Source organism: Octopus bimaculoides, chromosome 8 (assembly GCF_001194135.2).
Source record: "Octopus bimaculoides isolate UCB-OBI-ISO-001 chromosome 8, ASM119413v2, whole genome shotgun sequence".
NCBI classification, from domain to species: Eukaryota; Metazoa; Mollusca; class Cephalopoda; order Octopoda; family Octopodidae; genus Octopus; species Octopus bimaculoides.
The window spans coordinates 27918568-27935429 of NC_068988.1; the positions used below are offsets into that span (position 1 = coordinate 27918568).

General features: G+C 35.0%; 1 protein-coding gene across 13 annotated transcripts in view; it reads left to right on the forward strand.

Moving 5' to 3' along the window:
• LOC106875482 (trafficking kinesin-binding protein 1) overlaps window positions 1–16862 on the forward strand; it is a 209950-nt gene that overhangs the window by 106722 nt on the left and 86366 nt on the right. Inside the window, exon 1 of one of the 13 annotated variants that reach the window (XM_014923648.2) lies at window positions 396–676. The exons of 10 other annotated variants lie outside the window; for them this stretch is intronic. Coding sequence is in view for 2 of the 3 variants with exons in the window: in XM_014923645.2 (XP_014779131.2) it covers window positions 14655–14850 (196 nt within the window). In the remaining variant the exon portion in view is untranslated. Of the gene's footprint in view, window positions 1–395; window positions 677–1523; window positions 1573–14561; window positions 14851–16862 lie in introns of those variants that run through there. 2 more of the 13 variants (XM_052970005.1, XM_014923645.2) reach the window with 2 other exon arrangements.

The window sequence follows — 16862 nt, forward strand, 5'->3', positions numbered from 1 at the left end:
CACGCACGCACGCACGCACGCACGCACGCACGCGCGCGCGCGGGGGGGGGTAGCTTATGTACTATAACTCTCAGCATATTCCTCTTGTGTTTGTTTTTAGTGTCATGATTTTTGAGTACAGGTCACAGCCAAATGTTAAAAGATTATCTTACTTCCGAGAATAGCAGAAGGGTGGGGTGTGGGGCATGCAAGTCTATTTATCAAAGATAATCTGATAATGTTTGGAGGTTAATCTCTGATTGGGATTCTTGTATTCACTCTTAAGCTGCTGTCCTGCTTTGCAAATTGTTCATTTTGTAGTATGTTTGGATGTGTGACAAGTTGGTAGCAACTGAGCAAAGAATTTAAAGAAATGAAATTAAAACAATATTAATTTATATATTCATCAATTCATTTTGCAAGATTCCTGGTGTGAAATTGTGTGTTGAAACAGGAATTTATATATTACTCAGTAATTAGTTATGTCGCTTAGTAGTTAGTTGATAATTTACTTCAAAAGCTAAGCATAGAAAGAAAAATGATTCTTGTTATATTACATCATGTCATAGAAACAAAAACATTTTAATGAAGAGTTGCCGTGGAAACAAAACTGTTACGTGTTTTTGTTGTTTCAAGATGAAGATAAAATATTATTGCTTTCAAAACTGGGGAAATAGGGAAGAAATCAATTTCTAAGGTAAACTTTTACTAATCATTTTTTGCTGATTTTTACCTGATTTCCTTTTTCTGTTCGCTTCTTAATATTGTCTTCACTCTGCATAATGGCATGTTTTTCAATCCATGTCCCGTTCATGTTTTGGAATAACAATAATAGAGCTTGTTCAAATTTAGATGTTATTTCTCAATCTATGTATTGATTTGATATTGATCTCTAATAGCTTTGTCCAGTGGCTGCATTCAAAGTTATGATATTGCTATTAGCAACAATCAATTGTTCACCTGGTGATCTAGTTGTGACCCAGTCTCTCTCATCTTTATTATGGACATACAGTTCTGTATTTTAATTTTTAAAACTTTTATGGTTCTATAATAACAATAGCAACACCTTACTGAATCTTTTTAAAAACATTATTACATACAACATGGTCAGAACTCAAAACAGCTTGAACCATTCTCCTGTTGTCCAGTATCACATCAAAGTTTGTTTTCGTCTCTGATATTTTCATCAGTCCCACTTTTAATTTTGTCACAGTTGAAAGAATGAATCCACTTTTTTAATTTCATGAATGATGGATTTGTTATAAGTTCAGGATTTGGTGTTGCTTTTTATTGGTATATATTGAAGAATTTCTGAAAGAGGATGGCCTTCTCTGGGAGTCAGAAAATCATTAGTTGGATTTAACCATAAATGTTTCTTTGTATCTACGTCACCCATCTCTATGGTTTCTTCACCAATTACCTTTCATATCAATATTATGAAGTTTCAGCCAACAGCTAGTATTGAACCATTATACTCCATACTCCTGCCTTGTTCCTGATGTTCTGCTAAACCTTATATTTTCACTTATTTACAACAAATCATATTATGAATAGACAATATGGATTTACCATTATATGTACGAAAATATGCAGGTCTTTATTTTTTTAAATTTTCTTTCCAATCTTAAATATTGACAAATCAGTTGTCTTTCTTTGCCTAAATTTGTTTCTTTTTTTTTTCTTGATGAATCCTTTTAATCCCTAAAGATGTTTTTTTTAATGAAAATACAGTTTGTTTTATTTTTCCATCTAACAAATCTGTACTATCACATATTAAATTAATTATGATTGTATGGTTGAGAAATTTGCTTCCCAACTACATGGTTTCAGGTTCAGTCCCACTGTGCAATACCTTGAGGAAGTGTTTTCTACTATAGCCCTGGGCCATCTAAAGCCTCATGAATGGATCTGGTAGACAGAAAATGAAAAAAGGCCTGTTGCGTGCACACACGTCTCTCTCCTCGTCTTGACATTGTGTGATTGTTGTGAATGAATGTTCTTCATTTTCAATCTTCCATAAAAACATGTCTGGCCATGGGGAAATATTACTTTGCTTGGAAATGGGTAAAGGTTTGCAATATGAAGGGCATCTAGCTGTTGAAAATCTACCCCAATAAATTCCATCTGATTCATGCAAGCCTGGAGAAATGGATGTTAAAATGAGGTGATGAGGGTGATTATCTGTGTATCTTTTTTTACCATGCCTTTTCATTCAGTTTTGCTATCCTCCCTCAGTGTTATTTGGTCATATTTCATTCCAGTTTTCTCCTTTTCGTCATCAGAATCTCTTCCTCAACTGAAGTTTTTAATGCAATCAATGTGTATGTAATATCTGTGTATGTACAAGCACACAAAAACATGCATGTATATACCAACATACAAACGTATACATACATACAAATGTACACATACATACATTTACTCTATTACTAACTTATCCTCAATAAACATTCCTTCCATTAATTTCCTGCCTTCTTAAAGGTATTTAATTTCTTTATTTCTTTATTTATTTTTACCATAACTGAAAGTTGTGGCTGGTTTATAAAGGTTGCTCTTCTACTGAAATGATCATCCAGTTAGCTATTCAGTTACAGTTCAGTGCTGAAAATAATAATTATGAAAGAGTTGTACTGAGTATAACTTGAAAAGTTTATCATTGCTAAATTCAGTCATTTTCTCTGTAGCCTTTGCTGGCTTATTCACATTGGTGTGACCATGTCTTGCCTACTTCAATTAACTAAAACAACAGTCTATTTTAGCTTTTGGTGGGAGATAGAGAGAAAGACTGGGAATATCCCTTGGTCCAGACGATCATTTATTAACTAATCTCCCCTTTCATGTCTTATTGTCTACATAAGTTTTTTGGTATCCGTCCCATTCCATCTCATACTACTAATGATTCTATGAGAGAGAAAACCCTTTGACTGAACGTGTCCACATTTACATTAAACTTTTCATCATAGTATTATGAATCATCACAACAGATGTTCTTATAACTAAACTAAGGGGAATAAGTTTCTTTGGTTTAGTAACTGTCACTGACAATTCCTGACAGAAATGTCATTCTTAATCAAAAATTAATCATGTTACTAAATCACTTCAAATTCTTTTATTTAAATTTTTTTTTTTTTGTCATTTGGTCCAGAAGGACCAAATGCTTAAGGCATTTCACAGCTTTTCCAAACTCCAAAACTTGGAAACTCATACAATCTATTTTATTAGATATAAGTTTACAAAACGGTAAAAGTGCCAGTTTGGGTGGGTTTTAGTTCTGATGGCTAAAATGAATTGCAGATCTGTTTTGGTAATTTTTATTCAAGTATTTTCGTGTTATTTATTGTGCAAAATGCATTTAAAAATACAATTTTAGGAAAAAATCTAGTTCTAATGTTTTTTTTTGTTTTTTTTTTTTTTTAAAGAAATTAAGTTATAAATTTTTTTTAAGTAATATAATGATATACTCTGAAGATTTTCTTCCCATTGAAAACGTCAGTTCTTGTCTGATCACCAAAGTCAGGTAATGTCAAACCGAGTTAGTATTTAGATGAAGTGACTGCTTGGGATACCTAGGTGCTGTAAACAAAACCATTAGTTTCATAGGTGCAAGCATGGCTGTGTGGTTAAGAAGCTGACTTTGCAAATTTGTGGTTTTGGGTTCAGTCCCACTGCACAGCACCTTGGGCAAATGACTTCTAATATGGCCTCTGGCCAACTAGTGCCGTGTGAATGAATTTGGCAGATGGAAACTGTGGAAGACCTGAATGGTACTGCCCAGGTGTCGAAACCATAATGATATTCGTGGGGGTGGCTAATGATGCAGGTATGTTGGATTGTTGGTATGGCTGTTTTTGTATATGTGGAGTAGTATTATAACACATCCTTTTGATATATATATATATATATATATGTAGGTGTGTGTGTGTGTGTCCCACCCCCACTACTTGACAATCAGTATCAGTTTATTTGTGGCACTATAACTTAGTAATTCAGCAAAAGAGACTTATAGAATAAGTACCAGACTGAAGATAGGTACTGTGTAGATTTGTTTGACTAAAATCGTTCATGGCGTCGCTCCAGCATGGCTGCAGTCCAATTACTAAGACAAATAAAAAATAAAAATTTGACTTTAATACTTTTAAAGAAATTAAGTTATAAAAAAATTGTTAAAGCAATACCAGAACATTCTTCTCAAAAACCTTTCAATTTCAAAATGTCGTATTTGATAAAATCTTTATGAATATGTCTGGGAGATGTTTAGAATAAGCAAACTATTGAAAACTTTCTTTCCATTTTCAAATTTTTTTCATAAATTAATGATTATTTTTTATATTTGTTTTGTATAAGTCATTCCATTTTCTTTCTTTTATTGCACTGTTAAACTATATGTTTTGTAACCTAGCAATGGGTTACATTCTTCTTCTTTTGTAGTTTCACATCACAAAAACTTGTATAAACTGCTGAATTAGCACTATTGTTTAAAAGGTCTATTTTTACATTCTTTGCTTTGATTTCTATTTTGTTGGTTCACAATACCAATTCTCTCTGATTCTAAAATATTTTGTTTGAAATTGGAAGTTGAATTTGGAATCATTCCTATGGTTTTTCCTTTTGTCCATTCTGTTTCCAGTACTCACATAGTTGCACATTTAAAGAATTACAACCTCATGTACTTTCTGGAAATATATACTGAATTTTCAGAGGTGCCGGCATGACTGTGTGGTAAGAAGCTTACTTCCCAACCACATGATTCTGGGTTCAGTCCCACTGCATGGTATCTAGGGCAAGTGTCTCCTACTATAACCCCAGGCTGACCAAAACCTTACAAGTAGATTTGGTGAATAGAAACTGAAAGAAGCTTAGTGTGTGTGTGTGTTTATGCCCCCCCCCCCCGTGCTTGACAACTGGTGTTGATGTGTTTACATCTCCATTAATTAGAGATTTGGCAAAAGACTTTGATAAAAGAAGTACTAGGCTTTAAAAAAAAATGTTCCGAGGTTGATTCATTTGACTACAAAATCCTTCAAGGCGTTGCCCCAGCATGGCCACAGTCTAATGAGTGAAACAAGTAAAAGAAAAGATGAAATTATAAATAATACAATGTAAATATTGGCTTTAAAAAGCCCCTGCGGACAGGAAAAGTTGAAGGCTGCATGTGAGGCATGAACTTATATCTTCTGTGAATATCTTTTATCTTTTACTTCTTCCAGTTGTTAGACTGTGGCCATGCTGGGGCACCGCCCTGAAGAATTTTAGTCAAACGAATTCCTTCCCTCCAGTACTTAATTTCTTAAGCTTATTTATTCTTTCAGTCTCTTGAGCTGAACTACTAAGTCAGTGGGACATAAACATACTAACACCGGTTGTTAAGCAGGGGTGAGGACAAACAAACCAACACACACACATGCATGCACGTGCATATACTTGACAGGCTTCTTTTAGTTTCTGTCTGCTAAATCCACTTACAAGGCTGTGGTAGAAGACACTTGCCTAAGGTACTTCGCAGTGGGACTGAACCTGGAACCATGTGGCTGGGAAGCAGACTTCTTACCACATAGTCATCATACCTGCACCTAACATGACAACTTTCTTGAAAAAAAAAAAAAAAATTAATAATTTTTTTTTTTTAATGAAGGTAACATTTTACTTTATTTCATTATTTATCTATTTATTTATTTTCTGTTTGTTTTATTTTCTACATAATGATGGTTTGAGTGGGTGTCAGTCAGTTGATCCAGTTTGAAGAAATATCTGAAATATTCTTTCTTACTTTCTTCGTTTACTTTGAATTGGTCTGAGTGACATGAAAGCCTGTCGTTAACCCTGGAGTGATTCAACAGTCCTGCATTTTTATTTATTTTTATTTCTGTTTCTTTTTGCCTTACTAACAAGAAATTAGCAACCAGCCATGGACACACTAATTCTTCTTCTTTTCTTTCTTTCTCTCTTTTGCTCTAAGCAATATCACCTCTCTCTCTTTGTTTCTCCTCTTACCAACACTTCCAGACAATCTACTGCCTTCACTACTTCTCTTACAATCATTATCTTCCCCACAATTATTACTGCTACTAAAGAACTACTATAGACTCAATCACCACTTACTTGTCTTTTATTAACATCTCTCTTTGTATTGCTTTGTTTTTTTTTTTTTCAATTGCTCTTATCATTACGCACCTGTCATTTTTCTCCCTTTACCTGTTGAAGAAGCACTAACTTAGCATGGTGCCATATCTCCACGAGCAAACTAATGTAGCCAAGCTAATTTGTTAGTAAGTGCTAGTCAAAGCATGAATTCTAGTTGAATTCTTCTACAAGCTGGCTGACTTTCAATCCTAACCGTCTTCTGAACCATGTGAGTGTTTCTTTAAATTCACTGGGTTTTTTTTTTTTTCCACCTGGATTAAAAGGAAAAGTTATGCAAGACATAGCTTTTAGTGGCTGTGTAGTATTTCCTAATTCAAGATAGCGTCACTCATAATGGATAACTATTATTTCGACATGTGGTTTGTTTCCAGCACTGCACTGCCTACCAGAAAAGAAGGTTTACTCTGGGTTATTTCGTTTCAACTACACACGGTAGTTTTCTTAATCAGCTTTGGACTACCTCTCAGGTATACAGCAATTGTACCTTTAGGTGTATATTGATACATTCTGTTGTTATTATTTCTTGATGGAAAGTTATTCAGCCAAATCAGATGTATGATGAGCACATGGGAAATAACTGTGATTCACTTTCAGATGAATGTAAATCATCTTTGGCTCAGAAGATGGCTATGTACATGCAAAAGAATATTTATATGGAAATGTTAAGAGCGTTACATATTACAATGGAGGCTAGTTGTAATAATAATAATAATATGCATATTGATTCTTTACTTTTGGGAAAGAATTTGATTTCGTAACAAAAACACTTATATGTATGTATGTATATATATATATATATATATATATATATATATATATATATATATATATATATATATATATATATATATATATATATACACTCAAATATACACATACATACATTCTTCAAAAGATTTCGTTTCATTGGATACAAACACCATGTTGTAAAAGTGGTGATGGATGGTTTATACAATATAAATTCATTGGATGATCTTGCAGGTAATATTTAAGGCTTTATCTTGCTTCTTTATTAAGCCTTTTACCAGTTCTAAAATAGGTTATTTCAAAAAAAACTAAAATAATCCCAACAATTGTATTAGAGAAAATTTGTCTGGCTACATTTGTACTAAAGTGAGTTTAGATTTTAGTTAGAAAGTTGACAAAAATACACTGACATTTTTCAGGCACTCTCTAAAATATTTCAATTCCATTCACATAAATATTTTATTGTATAATTCAACAAATCCTTTGTATTTATGTCACCAGCAATGAGATTAATCTATTGTTTTGTACAAATCTTTTATAATGTCATCCTCAAAAGGATTAATATTCCCTGTATTTAGAATGTCTTCTCTCTCCTTAGCTGTTTCTGTGTCCCATGTTACAATTCAGTCATTATTGTTTTCACTTAATTATTTACTGCACAACAAAGACCTCATAACATTCTTACAGGTTTGGCTGTGTGGTTAAGAAGCTCGTTTTGCAACCCTGTGGTTTTGGGTTCAGTTTCACTGCACACTACCTTGGGAAAATGTTTTCTACTATAGCTCTGGGTTGACCGATGCCTTGTGAGTGGATTTGATAGATGAAAACTGTGGAAGCCTGTTGTATGTGTTTGTGTTTGTCCCCTCCTACTGCTTGACAACTAGTACTGGTTTGTTTGCATCACCATAACTTAGCAGTTCAACAAGAGAGACTGATGGAATAAGTACTAGACTTAAAAAGTAAGTCCTGGGGTTAATTAGTTCAACTATAACTCTTCAAGGCGGTGCCCCAGCATAGCCATAGTCCATTGACGAGAATTTCTGAGACTGGTAGAAAGAAAGGGAAGAAGGAAGGAATAAATCATAGATTGTTGCAGACCCTAAATTTGTTTCAAATACCTGTAACAGAGTGGGCTCTGCTAAAGGTACTCTCATGTCACATGGTAGTGTCAAACTGTTTGATGGATTTAGTTTACCACCCAAAGCGTATACATTCTATTATTCAGTTTTTGTAGGTGCCCTCTTACACCAAAATGCCTGTTCTTGCACCTCTGTCAATAGAGTAACCATGTATCTCCCCTACAGCAAGACATTTGTTCCTGTACCTATATCATACTTCTTATTACCTGGCATAAAACCGTCTCCCTCAATACTACTCCATTGTCAGTTGAGGATGTCTTGTCTTGTGAGTTATTTGGCGACCTCACTGGTGTTGGTGCTACAGAAAGACCCCCAACATACAACTGTAGAGTGGACGGTGTTAGGAAGAGCATCCAACAGTAGAAACCATGCCAGTGAAGACATTGGAGCTTGATGCAGTCTTCTGGTGCACCAGCTCCTGTCAAACTATTCAATCTATATCAATAATGAAAACGCATTAAATTAGATGACGATGATGATGATTCCATCTCTATTCCTAGGTACTCACAGCATTCATTTACAGCCACCTATCAGATATCTTTTACTCTTTTCATTTAATCATCACCAGATTTTCTTTTATTGTTTCATTATTGATGATGTCCAGTGGGATTTTAATTGTGTTAGTTTCATGTGTTTACAATTATCGACATGAATATTGTTGCTATGTAAGAAGTATTGTGTACATAACGACCATGTCTGCAGTTGTTTCTCCTCCGCCATTTCCTCCTCCTTCTTCGTTATCATCATAAAATGATGAGTGAATGTCTGCTTATTAGGCACAGCTGTGTGGTTAACAAGCTCTCTTTGCGACTGCATGGTTTTGAGTTCAGTCCCATTGTGTGGAAACTTGGGCAAGTGTCTTTTACTATAGCACCAGGCTAACCAATTCCTTGTGAGTGAAAGTTAATTAAAAGTTTATTTATTATTCATTAGTAATATTTATAAAGACACAGTGAAGTGTCTAACTCCTTAATCAATCATCTGTTTTATCATCATCATAATTTATTTAATAAAGTTAGGTGTGGACAGAAGGTCATCTCAGAATGTTGGGCATCACATAGAAACGAATAGTATAAGGTAGGCTTGTCCAACCCAATAGAGTATGGAAAAACTTACTCAAGCCTTTTGCTCTCTATGGAGCATAAGCCATTGATGACCTTTCTCTACTGTCCTCAACTCTGGGCTGCCCCTTCCAGGTCTTATTGATTTTGTATAATCATCAATGCTTCTGTAACTTCACTCTTTTCTAGTTAGGGTTGTTGGCCTTATGCAAACCCAGTTTTACCTTTAGGAAGAGCTGGTCCGTATTAGTGTGGCTACTGTTCTTTGACCTGTCCAGCATGGGAGGTCCTACCAGAAGCTTGCACTCCACTGGCATAGCTCTCAGGGTTGTTGAGACAAACATGCCACCTCACCACAAGGACAGGGCCTTGAGGTGGACATGATGAGATTGGTAAAAGAATTAGGGGTTGGAGAAGATATTTTGTATGTATGGAATATGTTTGTGTGTGTGTGTGTGTGTGTGTGTGTGTGTGTATTGTTTGCATTAATTTGTGAATATACCATTGTATTGCATAATGCTGTGCTTACATATTAATGCAAACAGGTATGTGTAATTTTTTGCATATTGTAATTCATTCTACATTAAAATGGTTACAAAATGGCCAAAATCATATGGAAAAATAAATCCATCTTCACCTCTCACCCCTCATGACTTTATATACACATTATATACCCTTGGTCGTATATAAGTCTACTGCAATTAGAGTTGGCCTCTTACAACATTGTAAAACCATTATTATCCCTTTTTGATGTCAACATGCCTGAAACCGCCCTTGGTTCTGTCATAGGAAACACCATTTGGAGATGTTTATTTTTGTGTCGAAACATCTTAGAATTTTATAAAAGAAAGATAAGTGGTGTCCTTCTTTTCCAATCTTCCATGAAAAATACATCTGGTCATGGGGAAATGTTATCGGAAATAGGTAAGGGTTGGCAACAGGAAGAGCCTTCAGCAGTAGAAAATCTGCCTCAACAAATTCAGTCCAACCTATTCCAACATGGAAAAGTAGATATTAAAACAATGACAAAAAAGATGATGATGATGATGAGAAACTTTTTTTTTTGTTGTTTCACATCAGCAGCTTCAAAATAGAGAAATTAGTTATTTTGCTAAACCTCTCCAAATTGTTGATTATTTTAAAAGATAACTGAAATTCATGGGTAATGAACCCATCACAAAAAGAATTTTCTTGAAAACCTCACCTCTTTATGCTCGCTTTCCCCCTCCTCGTCTCTCATTATTGGAATGGTTGATTTATTTCAGTGAAGAAAGAGGATGTTTTGTTGAAAAATATTTCAGTTGATTGTAACCTTTTCTGGCTACAACTGTCGAGTGTTTTACTCATTAATAACAAATGATAAAAGTTTACAAGTATAAATTAGTATACACACGCAAGTGCCTGTTGACTGATTGACTAATGTCCTTTTAGTCAACTATTATATATTACACTGAAGCAAGTACAATTAAATATTAGGCTATCTTACTGATAAATTGATAGAATGCTAAGTAAATATATTTGCTGTGGGTGTTGTTAGATTTGCATTGTTTTTGTTTGGAGTTAGTGGTATAAAAACCACATATAACAAGTGACATTAGTATGTTACATGTTCTTGTGAATTATTATTCATTCCTGTATCGCGTGATCTTACTTGTCCAATGTCTTTATTCCACTTCACGTGTATTCACCACCTTGTAACTTGAGGGTATGCCATAGTAGGGAAGTTCACTCAATTGCAGGTATTAAGGCCAGCTCCCAAATGTGAGGATACATTCTTCTTTCACTTCCTTCCCTATCAGTCTCACAGACCCTGTGAAGGATCATGAGTATTACCATTCCACCTGAAACTAATCCTAGATATTAGTTGAAGTAGAATATAGAAGAAATCCACTCTAAATATAACAAAAAGGATCAAAGGTCCTTCCCAAGCCATAGGCTCTGAAGGCTGGCGTCCTAGATTCTGTTCATGCATTATTCTGCACTTGAGAATAGATTATCCCCATGTCTGTCTGTCTGTGTATGTATGTATGTATGTATGTATGTATTTTTGTATGTATGTATGTATGTATGGAAAATTTATCAGTAGCCAGCCATGAGACCCAAACTCAAATTTCTGATTACCCTGGCCATTGACACATTTTCCTGCAATATAAGGATAATATTCTATTGAAGCTATTTATGAATTATTCTGTGCTTGAGAATAAATTCCCTCTATATCTGTATATTTCAATACATCTCAACACTTCCTGCAAAGCTTACTTTGTTCACACACACACACACACACACACTCACACTCACACTCACACACACACTCACACACACACTCACACTCACACACACCGTTTAACGTTCATTTTCCATGCTGGCATGGGTTGGACGGTTCAACTGGGATCTGGGAAGCTAGGAGGCTGCACTAGGCCCCAATCTGTTCTGGCAGTGTTTCTACAGTCCCCTTCTGGATGGGATGAAACAGCAGTCTGTCACAGGTTTAATCATTTTTGCCAGCTGGGTGGACTGGAACAATGTGAAATGAAGTGTTTTGCTCAAGAACACAATACATCACCCGGTCCAAGAATTGAAACCACAATCTTACTATCATGAGTGCAACCCCTTAACCACTTAGTCATGTGCCTCCTGTAAGCCTTGACCATAGGTTTTCCAACTTCTCCATTCTAACAACTTCCATTTCTATAAATCTTACATGTCTTGAAAGTTGTTGAAATGATTCTTGACTTGGTTTCCCGGAAATTGGAGCTGTCTATAAATCATTAAACTGCTTGAGTTTCACTCCCCCTGTACGAGGTGAAAATGGATGAGTAAAGTAGTGAACTCCCACTTTATAGGTTATGAAATTATGTTGATTATGAACCTTTTGTGATACCTATGTAGTCACTTAGTTTTGAAGAACAGGCACCGGGTTTTGTAAAGTTTTGAAATCACCGACTTTCTTATCTAAAAATGTGATTTCTCTCTTTATTTAACAGCACGGAGTCTACAGTTAGCTTTATGAGTTCCTTCAACTGTAATATTAAGTATCAGTAAAGGTGCTAGAAAGGTGGTGAGCTGGCAGTTTAGCATGTCAAACAAAATGCTTCGCAGCATTTCTTCCAGCTCTTTTCAAGTTCAAATCCTGCTGAGGTCAACTGTACCTTTTGTCCCTTTGGGGGTCGATAAAATAAAGTATCAATCAAATACTGGGGTCAATGTAATTGACCTTAGTTCTCCCCTCAAAATTGCTGACCTTGAACTCTGCAAACCCTGAAATGGACTGTTCAGGAGAATATTGTCATATCAGCTACCTATATGCTATGAAAACTGGTTGACTGGCCCCTATGAGTCTTAAGGCTCAAGGAAAGGTACCAATATTTACAGATGCCATGTTATGAATTCGGCTTCTTTTACAGCTGCTTATTCTATATTAGCTTATAATTCAGAGCCACCACAAAGATAATATGTTATTTAGAGCCACCACAAAGATAGTATGTATTCAGGGCTCTCTGATCTGTTTCTTGAATAATAAAAAAAAAAAAAAACAAGTTAACATTTATGCATATTGCAGCCATGCAATTTATATATTTTATAACCTACATATTTAATCTTGATTCAATCTAATAATACACAATTGTTCTAGATTGATAAGCTATCTACTACTGAAACATTTCTTTGCACTTGCTGTTTTTGTAAACAATTCCTTGTAGTTTTGTGGGGTGACTTTGTTACTACAATTTCCGACATTAATAAATTGATTCTCTAGAAAATTCCTCACTATTTCTCTCATGATGTTGGCAACAAAAATAACTGGATATAACACCACCACACACACACACACCTCCCTCTCATAATTATAGCAATAGAAATGTCTAAGGCAGGTACTCACTGGTCTCATGGAAATTTTTTTTAGAAAGGATTAAAGCCTTGGGTCACACATCCCAATATCAAGCATTCAAATTATGTTCTCAGCCAACCATATTATTCCACTTATCTTAATCAGTGTAGCTGAAAATAAATACCATTCTCATTTTGTAACTTAGTATTTAGTTTTAATTCATTCATTAAATTTTTAATAAGAGGATTACATTTTGGTATTATAGGCCAATAAGCTATTTCACAATTCCCATTTAATTCAGCGTTCTACCAAGTTCTTCTGATAGTGTTCTACTAAGTTGTTCCCTCCTTTGCTATATTGCCAAGAAAGTCAGTTAAGAACTGTACAGTGTCTTTCCTGGCATCAGTGTTCAGATGGAAATGCTTTATTCTTTTCCACTAAATGATTCTTACTGATCCATTTGACTATTGTAACTGTTAATATTTGATATGGCGTTCAGTTGATCAAGAATCTCTCTTAGAACAAATATGTTCAGTCCATTGCCATGTCAGCTGCCAAAAAGGTCTGATCACTCTTCCATGCTTGCAGGATTCTTAGACCCGAGAGTATCTTGTATAAGGCCACCATTCAACCTTGCATTGAATATTGCTGTTGACTTTGGGCTGATGCCTCCCCTGAATCTCTTCACTTAAACAAACTCAGAATGATGTTGTCGACATAGTGGGTCCTCTTGTTTTTATTCAGTTGAAATATTTGGCTCATTATCAAAATGTATCTTTATGTCTTCTCTATCAGTATTTCTATGTTCATTACACTCAACTTTCTTGTCAAGTTCTCGCTGTTAAGATCTTCAAACATTTCCCCCACTCTGAGTCATGTGTCCTTTTATTCTAGTATCTTGTGTCATGAAACTGCTGCTCTCTGGAACACATTACCATCATCTTCTTTTCCTCTGTTCTATGATATTCAGTCCTTTAAGCTTTCTGTAAATGAACATCTTTGGAATTCATAGGACCTTTCTTTTCTTTCTTTATAGTCTTTATGCTACAGTGGCCTCAAGCCTTGTTTAGGAAAAAAAAAAGCAAATTTATAGAACCCTCCTCTCCAATTTTAGCATTTGAAGCTTGATATAGAAAAATGTTGTTTTTTTTTTTCCACGGAATGTTTCTTCAGCATATTTTAAAGAAACTAGGAAGATTCTCTGACATAAACTGTTATTTTGTCTCAACCTTTGTTCAATAACTTCTTTGCTGATGTCCATATTAAGTATTCATTGAACTCTTTTGTAATTGCATTATCATGGGTTTTTTTCTTCTTCTGTGGAATGTGCAGGAGGAAGAGGAGGAGGAGTGGGCATTTACCAAAATCTTTGACTTTGAACTCTTAATCACATGAACTGTTTGACCTCTCTGCAATTGGTTGTCTTTATCAAAGCTTTATCTCATTTTTTAAAAAAAAATGTTTTTATCAAATGCAGTATTAACTATACCAGTATTATCTAAATGTGTTCACATAAAATTTACTTTAATTAGTCAGTCCATTTTAGCTAAAGGGGGTGACTATTTGACAATAATCAGTTAAAATAGACTATTCCATTTCTAGATTATTTCTTAATATTTCAATATTCAGCATATCTTATTGCATTTTGATAAAACTATGCAGTATATATTTTTGCATCTAACAGTATCCTTCGTTAATTATATTGAAAACAGTTTGTTTTCAAAGTAATTACATGTCGGCGCCTCATGGTCTAAACATTTGATGAGTGAGTGCACATTGAAAATAGTTCAAGCAGCAATGTCTGTCTTTGAATATGAAAGCTCTCCAAATTTTACAATTAATAATACTCAAAATGATTTCTCCAAACTGACACGTCTGCAACGTCTTGATACTGTACGTTATGGTATAGCAAACTTGTTATGGTTTCGGACAGAGCAAAAGCCTAAAATGAAAAAAGGTGGGTGACATTTTTATATTGTCTTACAGTGTGTCCTGTTTAGACAGCAATGTAACCAATTATGTGAATGTCCACTTTCCCATGCTTGTATAGGTCAGACAAAATTTGTTGAGGTAGATATTCAATGACCAGACACTCTTCCTGTCACCAATTCTCACCCGTTTCCAAGCAAGGTAATATTTTCCCATGATCAGACATGTTTTCCACAGAAAACTAGAAATGAACAATATCATTTGTATTATGATAATACTTGTTTACAATAATCATATGATGTAAAGACAAGGGCACACACGCATGCACGCACACACACACACATATTTATATGACCGGTTTCTTATTTCTTTATTGCCCACAAGGGGCTAAATACAGAGGGGACAGACAAAGGAATTAAGATGATTACATCGACCCCGAAAAGATGAAAGGTAAAGTTGACCTCAGCGGAATTTGAACTCAGAATGTAACGGCAGACGAAATACCGCTAAGCATTTCGCCCGGTGTGCTAACGTTTCTGCCAGCTCACCACCTTTATTTATGCGACGGGTTTCTGTCTACCAAATCCACTCACAAGGCTTTTGTCAGCCTAGGTCTATTTGTAAAAGACACTTGCCCAAAGTGCCATACAGTAGGATTGAACCCAAGCCCACATGTTTCAGACACAAGCTTCTCAACCATGCTGCCATACCTACAACAATATTTATTAGAAAAATGATAGTGGTATATCTATAGCTTAACATAGACAGTCTTTGGTTATAGTTACTTCATCAATGGTCATAAATGTAAATCAGGACAGCCAGGCAATTTATAATTTACAGTAACTCTATGTGAGTGAGTGAAACTTCACCACATCTGCACTTTAGTGAAATTATTGTAAATTGCAAAAGATTGTCCCTTATAATTACTTTTAACATTTACACTTTAGCTATATTAATGCAAATTGCTAAACATATACTAAACATAATTACTGTTAATGATGTTGATAAGATAGATACAAAAAGAAGGGCGTTATTATATGAAATGCTGTTTTATTCATCTGAATCTTTATGGACAAAGGAAAGTATCTTCGGTCTTCAATAGATTGGTCTATTCTTTCTAGCATAGAAATAGCAGGCTGATAGGTCAGTCCAGACACCTTATAATAGTTAGATTGGTTTACTCTAGCTTTTGATTCAAGAGATTTTAAAAGGACATGTATACTGTCCATTTTTCCATCCATCTTCTCCACCCAGTATTCCCGGGAGGGCCATGGGGGTAGAGTCCTTGGGTACCTCCCCCATAGAGTCCTATCAGAAGCAACCATTATTACACTTACCTGCTGCATTCCCATGTATGACCAACTCAGACTATGGATATTATCCAACCATCTCATTCTTGGTCTACCCCTAAATCTTCTGCTGGCTGGCATAGCTTGACTTGGCTTGAAGAATCTGTTTTGCAATTCTTTCACTGTGACATTCTAATAACATGTCCATAGTACTGGAGCTGTGACTTCTCAGTGCAGAGAAGTTGTGGCTCAACCTGGAGAGACCCCCTGATCTCCAAGCTGTGCACCCTGTTGAGTAACATTAATCCATATATCCTTCTGAGGAACCTCATTTCAGCTGCTTGTACCAAATTAAAAAATCATCAGGAGTATTGGTTTCTATGTGTGGTTTCTACAGACGTGCCATTTAATGTAAAATTAGGGAGTGATTCATTATGTATTAATATTTCCTAGCTAGGTAATGTTTAGGTGATAGTGGAACTAGTTCAAGCATTGGAGAGCTATACTAGAAGTTCTGTAGATACGTAATTTGTTGCTACATGCTTCTGGTTCAAATCCCATCAAGATTGACATCAACTTCTGAGATCATTAATCATTTAGTGATCATCATCAGTATTCAGATTATTCTGCCAAATGTAATGTTTGTTTATATTGTTTTAAGTTAATCATGCATAATATTGTAGCTTAGAGATTCTGATGATGTGATTTAATTTTAAAATGATACTGTAGGGTAGTGGCTAGCACTATATAT